A 16,548-nucleotide genomic window follows, 5' to 3' on the forward strand; every position below is an offset into this window, starting at 1 on the left:
CTCAAAAGTAACTGTGTTACCTTTTCTTCTCTCTCTCTCTCTCTCTCTCTCCCTCTCTCTTTCTCTTTCTTTCTTTTTCTCCTGTGTGTGTGTGTGTGTGTGTAATGTATCCCGTATTGGGCCATGCAGGTGTGTGTGTGTGTGTGTGTGTGTGTGTGTTATTGGATGCGACCATCCTGACCATCTGCTCCTTTGTTTAAAATAGAAGTGTGTTGGAGTGTTCCAGCATTATAAGTGGGCGCAGGAAGGTATCCTCATTCGCCCCTCTGCCGAAAATAGATCAACAGACATGACAAAGCCTTATTTATTTATTTATTTATTTATTGTTTCCACCATGGCTGGTGATGTTTAAGCCCCTACATGTAACAGAGTGTGAGCATGGATTGTAAAAAGGTTTTGTTAGTATGGAGTGTAAAAAGTGTCTGGTTTTGTTAGATGCATCTTACTGAGGAAGTGCAGAGACGCTGCTAAGTGTTTCTTCTCCACTCAGGTTCATCTATGAGACCGAACATTTTAATGGAGTCGCTGAACTTCTGGAGATCCTGGGCAGGTCAGTTCATGCTAGAAATTTCAGCTCGATTAAACACTTGAAGTCACTGCATACAGTATCTAATGTATTTAACACATATTTATATTATGTCATTTTTATGTTTGTACTGGATTATTTATTACAGAAACTTTGGAAGTAACTACTGTTTATAAATAGTCTAATGTTAATCAGAGCCGAGATTCTGTGAAATCATAAAGTTCAAGATTAATAAACATTAATGGAAAAATGTCTTCACAACCATATTTAAAAAATTAAGCAGATGGTAAGTCCAGGTGTAACATTATTTTAGCTTCTCTAGAAATTGAAAATAAAATAAAATATTAAAATATAAATTCAAGTTCGAAACTTTCTTCTTTGATTACTGAAATGGGATTCTCCTGTTTTGGGACGGCAGCCATCCCATATACACCAACACTGAAAGTTTAGGATTACTTGCAGATTTCTTTTGTTTTTAATAGGGTTTTCAAAACTATGAAATAACACGTATAGAATTGGGTAATTATGTAAGAACAACGACAGTCGGTTGTTATTTTAAGACATGAAGGTCAACCTTTCTGAATTAGTTCTTGTAAGAACAGTATTTTCATGTGCATTTACTAAACCCATCAAGCACCATGATGAAACTGAGGACCTTCCCTCAGTTTACCTCTGCTGCAGAGGAGAAGTTAATTTAGGGTTACCAGCCTCAGAAATCACCAATTAACAAACAGCACCTCAGATTAGAGCCGTTATGAAGGATTTACAGATGATGAGTGGCAGGTACATCCCAACATCAACTGTTCAAAAGAGGATTATTGTATATTTTGGATGCCAAAAGATCTGCTGAGATTATTTGAGGCAATAATCTGTACTTTTTCTAAAGTCGAATCTGAGGTCTTTCTATCAATATTATTAACAGCAGTAACATAAAAAATACTCTTTTTATGACAAATCCCCCATTCTGCATTATGATTCTATTCAGTCTCATCTCTGATTGGTTAGATCCTCATAAGCGAGCCAATCCTATAACACTCCTATAAGCCAGGACTTAAATAGTGGAGTTAAGCACTAGATCATACAGATTTCTGATGCATCTTCTGTCCATTCTGACCAGCTTTAGACTATCGAATTAACAGTGAGAAACAAGTCAACTTATTTAAAGGGAATAAAACAATGTTTTAATTCTCAAAGCTAGAAATTACTGCTGCAAAAGTCTGTGTTGTGTGAAGGACCTTTTTGTCATCCGCACTTTCTCACCCAATCGGCATTTCTGAGAATGTATTCTTATATACCGTATATAAATACATAATAACTAGTGCTGGGTATCTGTTGACATGCGGAGTGTCCAAAATGTCCAAATGAGGTGAAATGTAATGCTTTAGATTGTAGATGTAGACGCCAGTAGATTGTAACCTAACACTGTGTTGTTGAGTACAGTAAAACTCAATACTTTTTTTTTTTTTTTTACTGATCCATTAGTTGCAACTTCACATTGCATAGTAAAAAAAAAAGTGCTGCTCGACCACCGGCACTGTGTAAAGCTATTCTACAGTATATACAGATATCTATGGTAGAAATACATGATTTAACTACAGAATATGTATGTTGATATTATTACTGCTTTTCTTTTAGTACCCAAAACTCTCAAGACCCAAAAGTCTCCTGCTGACCTTTGACCTGTTCAAGCACGCTTTGCATAATTTTTGGCACCTCTCTGATGAGGCTTTTTAGTGTTTGTTACTTCGTATGCATCACTTCTGGAGAAAAAAAATTTTTTCAGACAAATAATTGTCCCTACAGGTTGTATTTTAATGCACACTTTCATTGTACAGGTTTAGTTTCATTTGTTGTTGAATTTAAAACCCAGTTACCATTAGCAGTAATGAATGCATCAGTGGATTTCACTAATTATTTATTACCGATTTCAGCTTCCATTAAATATGAAGTAGTTTAGTTTTAATAATTAATATGTTTAATTACGTTTGAAACAGCAGCCATGGTGCGTTCAGTATTAAACAGGGTGTACCCCACTGTCGCTGGTGTTTATTGATCTAAGATCACTGTCTGTTTTTTACCGGAAGAATCCCACAGCCTCCTGGCGCTGCATGGATCCATTCAGTCACCGTGTAACTTTCTACATTCAAGGCTGTAAATCTGAGTTCACTGCCAAGTACTCTTTAAATGTAATTAAACTATAAAACGTTTTTTCCCTCCCAAGTTACTGGGGCATAGTATCTGCAGTCTTTGGTCACTTTATTAGGTACACCTACGTTTTGATTCGACTCTTTAAAAAACATGAAATAGGGTGAACAAGAGCGGCAGTCATGTCCTTTGTTTGTTTTTCTATTAATCCCCAAAAATATTAAATGTTTATTAACAATAAGAGAAATAATATCTGTTTATGTCATATTAATAACTGATAATGGTGCTACAACTAGCAGAGGTAAAGAAGGTGCAAGACCTTAAGTATTTAAGGGCAACAATCCAGAGCAACGGAGAATGTGGAAAGGAGGTGAAGAGCAGGGCAGGTTGGAACAGATGGAGTATGGGCGAGAATGAAAGTAAAGGTGTAGAAGACAGTGGTGAGACCAGCGACGCTCTAGAGACAGTGGCACTAAAGAAAAGTCAGGAGGCAGAACTGGAGGTAGCAGAGAGGAAGTTGTTGAGGTTCTCTTTGGGACTGACAAGGTTGGATAGGATCAGAAATTAGTCCATGTTCAGAGGAGAGATTGTGAGCATATTGGTAGAAGGTTGGAACTGCCAGACAGGAGGTCAAGACAAAGACCAAAGAGGAGGTATTATGAACATAGTGAGAGAAGACCAAGTTAGTTGGTGTGAGAGAAGAGGTTGCAGAGGGTAGGGTTAGATGGAGGCAGGTGATTCACTGTGGCGACACAGCGGAGAAGGAGAAGAAGAAGAACCGATGTTGGATACTCCTTCTCCTGGTAGGACGCTCAGATTTTTATCCAGACTTGCTACGGGCATTCAGGGGTTCACCCTGGGTGTTCTGCAAGGTAGGCAAGAAGCTTACCACTGAACCAGCGATGCCCTTTATTACTTCATAAAGCATATTTACCTGACAGGTTGGACTGCTTGGGGCTTGTTCACACTGCCAGCCTGTATTTGATTTTTGGCATATCCAGATTGGAATCAGATTGCTTCTCATGTTTGTTTTCACATATCTTTCATTCTGAAGAGTAAAATTAGATTCACACTGAATCTGATTTGACCCAGATGCAGAGGTGGTTTGAAATCGGATTTGAATTGGATTCCTAAAGACGTGTCTCAGTCTGGACACTCTCCAGATGCTCAAATCTGATTCGAAACAGTCTTATTATGTCACTCAGGACCCAACGTGGAAGTTCAGGTCCACATGATCACATGGTAGGAGACATGAATACCATGGTAAAAATACAATCAGAAAGACGATGGAAGAAACGGAGATGGAAATAGAGAACAGTAGTCCTTGGACAAAGGGCGAAGTGAAATATCTTGAAATAGCATTTTTGGGGAATGTGTTAGTGCAGGTAAAGCTACAGTAGAAAGGATGTACAGAAACAGGGCAATACATGAGGAAATATTGTGTTGCATGCAAGCCTCGGGCATCGTTACTACAGCAACCAATGCAGATAGTTTGACAATGTGTGGAAATGTTCTGCCAGTCTGAACAGAGTCAAATCTGTTTTGATCCCTCTTAAATGACAGTGTGGAGAGTCAGACCTGAATATCAGATTCATAAAGCAAATCAGGTTTACGTACCTGCAGCACGAGCAAGGCCTTAATTAGCTGATCTCAGCAAGACCTGATTAATGATTAATGGTTTAGGTATAAAAGTGTAAACCAGCAGTAGGTACACAATGACTGAAACATTAACTATTAGTGTCTCCATAGAAAGATTCTAATCCATCCACTGTCTCTGTCTGCTTTACTGAGAGTATAAGAGTATAAGAAAATATTATGCCTTTATGAGAAAACCTACACTTTGAGAAGACATGTAGCAGCCTATATGCTTTTTATCAACAAGCCTTAATAAAAAGTGACTCTCTCTCTTTCTCTCTTTCTCTCTCTCTCTCTCTCCCTCTCTCTCTGTGTAATCCCTTTTTCTGCTCTCACAGCATCATCAATGGGTTTGCGTTGCCGCTGAAGGCCGAGCACAAGCAGTTCCTGATGAAGGTGCTGATGCCCATGCACACCGCCAAAACCCTGTCCCTCTTCCACGCACAGGTACAGTCAGAGCATTTAGTAACCATGCAGACAGGTATATCTACACACACATTTGTCACATTGTTGCTTTTTATAGCATTTCCGTATTTTATCAGTCAATCAGCGTTTGGACTCGATGAGAGTGTCCTTACACTGTGATTTTATACACACCATTCTGAATTCTATAGTAATTTGAATTGTTCTATCTTTAGCCGTGTTTCTTTTACGTCTGGTCTTTTAAACTGGATCGAAATAGGACAACAGCACCACCCAGTGTTATTAAAATATTTGATCGAATGAAGGCCTACAGGTTGGATTCCTCATCCTAAAATCAGCATTTTAAGCATTACTCCTCTCTCCAGTCAAAAGAGATTGCCTAGGGAAAATATCATGCATATGTCATGTGACAAAAGGTGACTGCTCGCTTTAAAGACTACACACTAGAGATGGGAAGTTTTGAACATTTAAGTGACTCGGTTCTTTAAATCAAGTCATGTAGTTTATTTCGTTCTTTGGAATTTTTTAATAAACAGACCCCCAATACGTCTACATACACAAATTTCGGCTATAGTTCCAGTAATGAAAATATTACAATGCGGCTAAGGACATATTATAATAAACAGAATGAGTAGCCCACCTCTTATATCATCTGGTCTGAGTCGTTCGTTCTTTTGAATGTATTGCACTGCATAGCGTCTATGGGAGTCACATGAAATGTACATAACCTAGGGAGGTTTTGCAGTGATTTGCGCGTGCACGCCTAGGAGAAAATGAACAAATCACTCTCCGAGACGACTCTTTCTTCTGAGCCACGTTAAAGATTCGTTTAAAAAGAACGAAACGTTTATGAACGACCCATCGCTACTACACACCCATGCGCTTAGGTAACGCAATGCCATGAATAAATGTACTCAAGTAAGAGTACAGCTTTCTGCTATACTTTTGAGTGAAGTAAATATTAAAAAAATCTTCTGAATAAACTGTAGTAAAATCCAAATACGTGAAATATGTACTTAAGTGCAAACACTGCGCTTCACAAATTTTCACCGCAAGAACAGAAATTTTGCAAGAAATTTGCCTCAGAATGCAAAGCATTTTTGACATACGAGTGACCGAACTGAGCGCCAGCCAAGTTGCGCATACGCCCAGGTGCCGTTTAAAACTTGTCTGCGTCAGTGGAAAGAGAAGTGACGAGTGCACATATTTTTTTTTTGTGGGTGAGAAACCGTTTTGTTTTTAAAGCAGCCTGTGCCAAGGACAAACATTAATTTGTTATGGAAATGGGTAATATTGTAATAATCTTTTGGAACGGATTATCAGCATTTACGTTATTTTCTATGAGAAAATGCATTTTGAAAAATGAAATTTCATGCCTCCGGAACGGATTAATCCCGAATGCCGAGGTACTTGGTTACCTCCCACCGCTGGTTGTTCAATAGAAATAAAAAATTTATTTTTAAAATATGGAGAGGTTTCACCATGATGAAATAAACTTAGAGAGTACAAGAATTTTTCAATAAAAGTAAAACAAGATTAACATTTTTAAAAATCATAAAAAAAAAATTAGGCTGAAAATTTACAACATTTACAAAAGTTGCAAAATGAAATAAATTTAAATAGATGTGTATAAATTATGCAGAATGTTTAGAATATACAGATAATATGTGATTAGTGTAATACTGTGTGATTAGTGGAAAGCAAGCTGGCAGGTAGACAATGGGGGGAAAGAACGCTCATGTTGTGTTCTGATGTTTTTCTCTTCTAGTTGGCGTACTGTGTGGTTCAGTTCATGGAGAAGGACGCCGCACTCACAGAGCCGGTATGACAAGACGTCCTACCCATCCTCTCTGTTTTTTTTTTTGGGGGGGGGGTTGTCTCTTCTCGTGCATTTTATATATATCTGTTCTTAGGATTTTATTGACTGTTTTTTCTAATCTCGTGTCTCTCTGAGCCTGTTGTAGTCCATCTGCCACAACATATTTTGACACGTCACGTCTTGCTTTTCAAGATTAAACCGGTTAAGTTACTACACCCTGTCTGTATTCATCAAGTTGAACAAGTTCTTTTTGTTTGTTTGTTTTCACATCTATCCACACTCTAGCGAGTGATGTGGGCAAAAATCTCAGGACATCAGCACTTTCTGAAATTAAGAGAAGCTGCAGAGTAAAGTATGGAGATGTTAAGATGATTTCCTAAGAAAGCTACGGATTATTTATTAGAATATACTGTATGTTTTGGGCGGTACTTCCAACGGTCTTAGTAAATGATTAGCCCTCATAATAGGTCTGTGGCATTTAAATAATTTTGTAGGGAAATGAAATTAAATGAAAAAAGAAATGAACAGGCGTGTACCTTTTGTATAAAATTAGCTAATTTGCTGCCTTGGTTTGTTTGTGTCCCTGCAGGTGATCCGGGGACTTCTAAAATTCTGGCCCAGGACCTGCAGCCAGAAAGAGGTAAGACTGATAACACCTCAAGGTGACGTTAATGTTTTGAGAACTTAAATAAACAATTATACATTTTAAAAACGCACAATTAAATTTAAATGTGTTTTATAGTTGCTTTTAAACTGGTTTTTAAACAAACTTTACATTACGCAGATTTACATTTGGCAGACACCCTTACTTAGAGCAACTTACATTTTTATCTATCATCTGAGCAGTTGAGGGTTATACCTCATTTTATGATAGATAAAAATGTAAGTTGCTCTGGGTAAGGGTGTCTGCCAAATGGCGTAATGTAAAGTAAAGTCCGTTTAAACATCTGAGCAGTTGAGGGTTAAGGGCCTTGCTCAAGGGCCCAACAGGGGCAACATGGTGGTAGTGGGGTTTGAATCTTCCGAACCATAGTCCAATGCCGTAACCACTGAGCTACCCCTACCCCTGATGCTATGAAAAGAAAAAATATATTTTAGATCAGGAAAGTAGAGCTCATCAGAATTTCACTTCATAAAGTACATCTCTAAGCGTTTTCCGTTAAACGTTGTGGTTGCTCTGCTTTTGTGTGTAGATCATGTTCCTGGGTGAAATCGAGGAGATCCTGGATGTCATTGAGCCGACACAGTTTAAGAAGATTCAGGAGCTTCTGTTCAAACAGATCTCCAAGTGTGTAGCTAGTCCTCACTTTCAGGTACAAACAAACAAACAAACAAACCTAAATGGTCTCAATTATAGTGAACATCTCATGTTTAACGTCCTGTATGGTGGAAATATCAGCATGTTTCACACGCTTGAAATGGCTTTGACTGACTGTACCTAACACTGAATCATGGTTTTAGTGTTTTCTGACCTGACTATGTGGAACCTTTTTGGAAAAAAAAACACAGGTAGCAGAACGGTCGCTGTACTTCTGGAACAATGAATACATTCTGAGTCTGATCGAGGAGAACATAGACAAGATCCTGCCGATCATGTTCAACAGCCTGTACCGAGTCTCTAAGGAGCACTGGAACCAGTAAGTGTTGCCTAGATTGCCTATAACTTGCTACCAGGTTTTTGGGTGTGTACTGATTGTTAGACCCAATCTTATAATAATAAATATATTCCCAGTGGTTAGTGATGCTGCTTCACATCTTTAGGGTCCCTGGTTCAGTGGATGAGCATCCAAGTATAAAAAACAGAACACAATTATGAGAGTAAAAACTCCCTTTATTTCTCTATATAATTCTCTACTATACCAACGCACTTATCCTGTGTTTCACTAGTGCTTGGATACCAGTGCATAGACTTCTCTGCCATGAGCAGACTGCCTGCTTCATGTGTGAAATACCTGGCCTCCCAGGAACTCCTTTAACGGCCCGACATGTTTAAATGACTTAGAAGAGAGCTCAAGGGAAAGTGTATGGACTCTACCCTGACAATGACAGTCAGGGTTATTCCATACATCTCCACAAGAGTGCGCTCTGAATAAAAGTCAAGCAGCTTGACAATCCCAAACTGATTATAATTAGTTTTTTTTTAATTTTGATTATTTTTAAAATGTTTTTTTAATGCTTATCAGGTTACAGCTTGCTATTCTTGTTGGGCATTTTAGACTCATCACCAAATATATCCCTCAATGATGTAGGCTTCTATTTTACCTTATTTTTACCTAAAAATCGCAACAACAAAATTTTTTACAAAATAATAGCGGAGTGTTTAAACAGTGGTTATATAATTAGATAAAACAATTTGTATATGATGATAAAATCACCCCAACATAACTAAAATAAAATAAAATAATTATAAGAAAATGTTACTTTGTAACATGGCTCGGGATTATAAAATTTCAAAAGAAAGAGATGTAAGCAAACAATAAAAGAAGAGACGTAAAAAGGACCCCGGACACTTTTAAATCAAAGTAGAGTTGACATATACAGCTGGATAGCAGCTCTACACATGATTTTAATCTTTGGCAATGAGTGCGGTTTGGTGTAACTGCTGAAAGTCAGGAACATTTTGCACAAAAATGTGTAATTTTTTTAAATGTCTGTTTTGTATTTACTTTGTACCTCTCCAGGCCCAAAAAGAAATGTAATGTATGTGTTTTGTATATTTGATGTATGCATATATACAGTATATAATTTTATGTATATTTGAAAACAAAAATCAGGTAGTCGTACGTTTATTCGCTGTTAAGTATTAAAGTAAAGGGACACTGTACATACTTAAATGTTGTCCCCTTGCTTTTCCTTCAGGACGATTGTCGCACTGGTGTACAACGTGTTAAAAACGCTGATGGAGATGAACAGCACACTGTTTGATGAGCTCACGGCGTCGTACAAAGGAGACAGACAACGGTAAGAGCGTGGGAGATGATCTGACTTTTATAAACTGACTAACACTCTACTCTGGAGATTAAACTGTATATGTCACCGTATACAGTATGCCAGGGGTGGAATGAGTGTGGAGAATTGATGCACAAGTCAGGTTAGGTATAGATACAAAGACAAATAAGTATTTGATCCCCTACAGATTTTCTAAGTTTTCCCACTTAGAGACAGAATATCAACCAAAAATCCAGAAAAAGCACATGATACAAATGGGTCTGTACATGCGTCTTCTTGAGAAGGGGAAGCCTTGCTGCGCTGAAGGATTTCAATCCATGCAGGCGTATTGTGTTACCAATGGTTTGTTTGGTGACTGCTTTGAGATCATTCACAAGCTCCTCCTGTGTAGTCCTGGGCTGGTCCCTCATTTTTCTCAAGATTATTCTTATTCCATGAGGTGAAATCTTGCATATAGGGCCGTTAATGGTTACTTTGTATTTCTTCCATTTGTAAATAATCGCTCCAGCAGTTGGTTGGTAGGGGATCAAATACTTATTTTCCCTCATTGAAATGCAACTTAATTCATAACGTTTGTATCATGTCCTTTTTCTGTATTTTTGGTTGATATTCTGTCTCAATCCTTTACCATAAACCTATGATAAGAATTATAGACCCTTCATTTCTTTATACTGTAAGTGGGCAAACTTAAAAACTCTGTAGGGGATCAAATACTTATTTTCCCCCACTGTGTACGTTATTTAACAAATTTTTACTGTTGCTATCTGATGGTACCCATTAAGTCAGGAATATAAGGAGAAAAAACAAACATTGTCTGCTTAAGTGTTTTAATTACTATCTCACTAGCTGAGTCCAGTTTCCTCAGCGCTATATTAGCTTAGCACACTCCCAGAGGAAAACCCGGCAGTGACATCAGCAGCTTCCCCCAATGTAAACGCAGGTTAAATAAAGGTTGCTGTGTTAAAGTGTTCTCTCTCGTGTCCTCAGGGAGAAGAAGAAGGAGCAGGAGAGGGAGGAGCTATGGAAGAAACTTGACGAGCTGAAGATTTCCAAGAACCCGAACAACAGCCACGGCATCCTGAACAGCAACAACAATAACAACCAGGCCGAGAAGCAGAACAGCTCATTCAGCACTGCTACAGACAGCGCTAACACACAAACGCACCATAACGACCAGTATACCAAATGACACAGGACCTGCTGTCAGATCGAAACCAGCGGCACTCCGTCTCTCACACGGTCGCTTCAGCTGAAAAACGCACTCTGTAGATCTACACGGACTGATTTTATCTATGAAAATGAAATATTTTAGTTATGTAAGTCTATTTTTGGACGTCGAGTGCCGTCACTTTATTACTTGACTCGCAGATAGATGTTTTCCATCGTACGCTATTATCGTGGACATTACCGCAATCTGTTCTGGAGGAGGCAGTCGTGAGCAGTGTTCTTACTCGGAGATGAATCCTGTTTTATTCAGGATTAGACAACATTAGGAAGGCTGTTTTCTAAAGTTTCATTCGCGCTTTTTTCCCCCCGCACATTTGGAGGCGGTTTTGAGAATGCAGTATTGGGACATCAATAATTTCAGCATGGTTGTTAAGGTCACACTGGGTTTCTGATGAGTACACACGGGTCGAAAAGAAGACAAAATGGATCGGTGGAGAAATGAGTGCTCAAATGTAATGATGTATCAAGATCAGCTATGTGGGACATTTCTTCAAGAAACTCCAGAGTCCTAGCAACTGTTCCTGCATAATTTTGACAAGTTTTATCCAGAAAGAGAGGATTAATGTCGTTGATTAATATTAATGTTTGTTGTAAATTGATCTTTGTGTAATGCGTGTGGCGTTCAAGTCAAACCGGGACTGATTTCCTGTGAATGAAGGAGTGAAACTGATTGAGAGTTGCAAAAGACTTCGAGCACAGTATGCTGATGAGATTCTTAGGTGAAATAAAACGTTTGAATGGTGCAAACATTTTAAAGAAAATATTGCTGAATGACAATCCCGGCCGAAGTGGTTTGGAGCGCACCGTAATTCGGTTAGTGTGACGAATAAACTTTGAAGATTGACATAACTTGTCGCCAGCTTGCGGAAGAGACGCATCTGTCTGTGGGAACTGCACACACAATCATTTACGAACACTACTTGCACATTACAGGAACTCGACTGGGAGTTTTTGCCACATCCAGGCAGTCCGATTATGGCTCCGTGATCATGAGAAAACTTTCTATGTTGATGGTATCCAAACACTGGTGAAACACTGGTGAAACACTGGGAATAAGTCAATTACTGTAGCAGGGGATTATATAGAGAAATAAATGTAGTTTTTACTCTCATAACTGTGTTCTGTTAATCTGCGGCAAGTCAAAAGTCCCGGTTTGACCCGAACGCCGCTCCTATAAATGATGGGTGTTTTTTTTTTCTTGATTTGTTTTTTTTTTTTTTTAATTAGAGTCATCACTGAATTGCAAAAAAAGTCTAAATAAAGTAAAGCATTCTCCTTCACAGTTGCACAGTTAACCTTATTCATCTGTTGCACTACTAAGGTATTTACAGTTTTTTTGGAGGGTAAATGGTGGTGATGGGGGGGGGGGGTAATTTTGGTATTTCCTACCTTTTTTTGCCAAGATCATGGCAAAATCCTCACACTGGAACATAAGAGATTAAAAAGAAAGAATAAAGAATAAAACCCCTTGTATATTTTTAGTACCCACAGGTTGATGGTTGATGGTCATCCTGAAGTGTTTAGTTCTTCTTATACCACAGCAGTTTACCAATGCTAAAATTGAATGTATTAAATATTGGTATTACAGGTAGTGCTGCAACATTTCAAGGTCAAGTCATTACTGTATCTGTGTGGAGTTTCCCATACCTCTCTTGGTTCTCTGTGGAATCTTCTTCCTATGTAACCAATCAAATGGCAATAGGTGGACTGGGTACAGTAAATTGTCCCTGCGTGTGAATTAGTGTGTGTATGTGTATGGTGTCCTCCAATTGACTGGGTTTATTTCTGATAAAAAGTGGCTCCAGATCCACAATGTCCCTGACCAGGAATGATTAAATGCCACATACAGCACCGTATTTATAAATACAGTACAGTATAAAATAAGACACTCTTACAGAAAGATTTATGATGGACGCTTTTCCAACAATCGTTATTTCAGCACTTACACTCCGTATTTGGTGGAAGCTTTTTTTGTTGTTGTTGTAACGTGACACCATTTTTAATTTCTGATTTAGATTTGCAACACAGAAATTAAAAACAATTAAATTCCTAATGACCTTTAGATCCTGAAAACAGTCGTGTCAGCAAACAGAGTCATGAATGAACACTATTAGGAGTGTACCAGTTGGTCTAAAATCAGAAATAGTCATAATGTGTTCCCTGATGGATGTCATTACAAAACAATCAATGTGTAAAGCAGCTTGGAATATTTTTAAATAAAGATTTCAGTAAAGTCATAGCAGTACACCCACTGTCTCCTGATCAGTGTATAATAATAATTAATTAATTTACAGTAGCAATCGAAAGCTGTTAGCACATACTGTAGTGTTCATCCAGTTCCTTTTTTTTTTTAACAATATTTAACAATTAGAAAGATGTTTCTACTCTTGGTTGGTAAAATACAAAAAAAAGAAAAAAAAAGCCTTCACCTATGTTTATGAATAAAGCATAATGTTTCCAGAAACTAACAACTGTTCCATATATTTATCATAAGACATAATGTTTGCTTAAGAAATTTCAATTCAAATAAATTCCCGGTTATAGTACTGTGCAGTCTTGAGTCACCCCTTACTGTATTTCTCCACAGTAAGGTAAAAAATTTGTAACAGGCAGCGAAGCGCCTAAATATATATATATATATATATATATATATATATTTATATGTAATTTTTTATTAATTATTAATTAATTATATTTAATTATATATATATATATATATATATATATATATATATATATATATATATATATGAATGCTTGATATATATATATATATATATATATATATACATGAATGCTTGAATGATTCATAGGTCACTGTGTGATTTAACAACCAAACCAACATTCTTCTGAAACTGCTCAGGTACAGGGCCTGGACTGCAGATCTCAAGCCTGCATTAAAAAAACAAGAAGGTCCGGCTCTTTGGAAGACTTTTGTACAATACTCTGTATTTTTTTATCTTAGTAAATGATTCAGTGTTATAAACAGCCAGGAGTTGGAGGGAAAGTCAGCGAGTTCAGCTATACCAGATCAAAAGTATCACAATGTGTCATGAATCTCAGGCAAAAGATTTCAGTATTCTAGAGAACACATCCTATAGATTAATTACAGTTACTCTTCCGGGAAGTCTCTCATTTAAGTCACGCTTAACTTAACATGCTTCTGTACCATGAAAATGTAAATTCCCATCTATTAATAGAGTAGACAGGTTTTCGTTCAAACTTTTTCGAGTTAGGGATTTTTAAACACTGCGAATACACCCAGTGTAAAAAGTTCAGTGTGCGTTAGAGTTTGTTGTTTCTTTTATTTGACATACTTTAGTTCATCAGGTTAAATACCGAGGGTGTGTTCCAATATTGTTATGAAATTGCCCTTGTCAACTTCCTCTCTCTCTCTCTTTCTCTTTCTCTGTTTTTCCCCTTTGGTTGACTTGTGCATTTTATTGGCATTTAGTGAGATTTTTTTGTTTTTTGCTGAGTCAGCATGACCCTTGGTATCCAGAATGCATGGTCTTTTTTGTGGGCGTGAACAGGGGCAATACCATTGTTTATCTATGACATTTGATTGTGTGTTTAGATGTGTGAACAGAGTTTTTACTCCAAATCTCTCTGTGACTGCTGATATTGCTAGAACTCATGTCAGCTTAAAATATCTTAAGGAATATTTTAAGGAAAATTGCAACAGTTAAAAGTCATACACTCTGCTATAGTAAGACTCTGGTAGATCTTGTTTATTTTGTGGATTGCCTGTATTACTCATGATACACTGCATACATAAGTGGTAAGTATGTTTACAGACGTAACATTTACATGATTGTGTAATGAAACCAAGTAAAGTTAACACTATTTCTATATTATGACAAAGTTACTCATATGTTCTGTTTTTCTCATATGAACGAGTTCCATTCCGGGAGCATGTTTGTAAGTCCAATTTGTTCATAAGTCCAACATATATTGTCCAGGTACTAAGATACTAACACGATTTGCTATACACAGTACTGTATATTACAGTATAGTGTTCTTCAGAATCGCGCCGATGATTGAACAGTTCGTGTTAAAAGAACGAGCAATGTCTGCCACCTTTTCACCTTGCGTCATTCTCTCAATTATTTCCACTTCGGCCTTTATTGCTATTGCTTGGCACATTTTAGCAATGCCAGCTTCACTGCTTCTGCTTTTATGCTTGCTTTCAGACATCCTGTGCTTAAGTTCAGAAGTTAATAGGGCAAAAAAAAGTTTCAGAGTATTCACAAAAGCCTCCAGTGACAAAATACTTTTCTGTTTCCTCAACTTCCGGCATTGTGTCTGAGTATTACAAAGTGCTGGCACTGGAGACTCCTTCCATAAATGTTACATTAACGTCTCCACACAGATGCCCTTATTTATTAGAGACTTTCGTGATGCAGTATCTATATACACTGTATTCAAACACTAACGTGAAATTCTCACCCCTGTTTTACACACTTCATGTGAGAAAGCTAATAGAAGTGTGTTGAAAGCTGAATTGAAACAGCACATGTGTGAATTTTAATTTATATTAAAATTAAATACAACACAGACTCCCGGTTAGTGCTGACTCAGTGTAATAAGAATATTTGATGTTTTTGATTCAAAATTTGATTTGTTGTATGCGAAGAACTCTAATGTACTCAATGCACTGGTTCTACTATCAAAAGCAGCATGAAGGTCAAAGTGCAGTTTAAACAAATCAGTTCCCTCCTCGTTGCATCTGTGCGCTTTTCTGGTGTGCGAAAGCATTTTCATTTACTGCAGTGCTGCACAACTGATGCTGATTTTTTTTTGTGTAAATGAAACAGTAATATTAAATAATATTAATAAAAAAATAATAAATAATTCCCAATCCTGGAATTATTGGTACACATTAAGAAAATTTTAGGTATAACAAATGAAAGTAAAAGCTATTGTATAAATAATAGGGGAAAATTGCTTAACTTACTTTAAAGGTATAGTTACTAGATTTCGAGAAATTTTCTAGTTGTACTTTGCAGAGTACTTGCACTGATTTAAGTGAATTTATTTTTGTTTTCTGACACTGTACTGTTTTTTATGATGTCTTGATTATGTAATGGGAAGTGTAAGGATGTTTATGATGACGTGTGTGTGTGCGTGTATGTGTGTGTCTATTTTTGTCTCTCAAACAGCTTGTTTCGGTGCACACAGCCTGCCAATCTTCAATTACAACCTGAGTCAGTTGTGAAGCGTGTAGGCGGATGTGGATTTCTGTGAAATTATCCCCCAAAATGACTTCCTTCATTAAAAACAATAAATCTGAACTTCAAAGGAATAGAACGTTTTTTTTTTCAACGGCATTAAAAAAATCCCTTTGTATTGAAAATACGAATGATTAAAAAGTAAAAAGTGTGCATGCAATCCTGAATACGATCATACTTTTTCAGTTTCCGTGTAAATGTGCTTTTTTTAAAAATAAAAAATAAGCAGCGTTCAGATCACAGATTTACGTTCTGTTTTGCAAATCTTAATTTGATTAACTCACCAGAACAATGTTCTTCACCTCATCCTCATTTCGAAAGTTACTAACCTAAAGTTGCTCAAGGTTAACTCTGTGTTTTTGTCTGTAGCTGGTTCTGGATTTTAAAAGGAAAGATCATTTTTTTCTAAGATTTAAGATTCAAAGAACTTTATTGGTCCCAAAGGGAAATTGCTTTGTCTACGTTACAGTTGCTTTCCATTATTTCAAAAGAGTAATAATATAGTAATAAAGGAAATATATAGGAATAAAAGAAAAAATAAAAGAAATATAAGGGAGGAATACTTGGAAAAAAGAAGGAGGGGAAAAAAAAGC

At 37.1% G+C, this 16,548-nt stretch overlaps 2 protein-coding genes across 2 annotated transcripts in view; one reads left to right on the forward strand and one right to left on the reverse strand.

The window, feature by feature from the left end:
- Positions 1-11,991, forward strand: part of ppp2r5a (protein phosphatase 2, regulatory subunit B', alpha isoform) — a 45,939-nt gene extending 33,948 nt beyond the window's left edge. The window contains exons 6-13 of the mRNA XM_053489478.1: positions 491-550; positions 4,645-4,753; positions 6,498-6,551; positions 7,138-7,188; positions 7,742-7,861; positions 8,058-8,185; positions 9,408-9,509; positions 10,485-11,991. Coding sequence (XP_053345453.1) covers positions 491-550; positions 4,645-4,753; positions 6,498-6,551; positions 7,138-7,188; positions 7,742-7,861; positions 8,058-8,185; positions 9,408-9,509; positions 10,485-10,686 — 826 coding nt within the window. The 3' untranslated portion in view covers positions 10,687-11,991. The remainder of the gene's footprint in view (positions 1-490; positions 551-4,644; positions 4,754-6,497; positions 6,552-7,137; positions 7,189-7,741; positions 7,862-8,057; positions 8,186-9,407; positions 9,510-10,484) is intronic.
- ints7 (integrator complex subunit 7) overlaps positions 1-15,518 on the reverse strand; it is an 88,228-nt gene extending 72,710 nt beyond the window's left edge. The window contains exon 1 of the mRNA XM_053489476.1: positions 15,513-15,518. The gene's annotated coding sequence lies outside the window, so the exon portion shown is untranslated. The remainder of the gene's footprint in view (positions 1-15,512) is intronic.
- Between the last annotated feature and the right edge of the window lie 1,030 nt (positions 15,519-16,548).

The sequence above is a fragment of the Clarias gariepinus genome, chromosome 27 (genome assembly GCF_024256425.1).
Source record: "Clarias gariepinus isolate MV-2021 ecotype Netherlands chromosome 27, CGAR_prim_01v2, whole genome shotgun sequence".
Taxonomy (NCBI): domain Eukaryota; kingdom Metazoa; phylum Chordata; class Actinopteri; order Siluriformes; family Clariidae; genus Clarias; species Clarias gariepinus.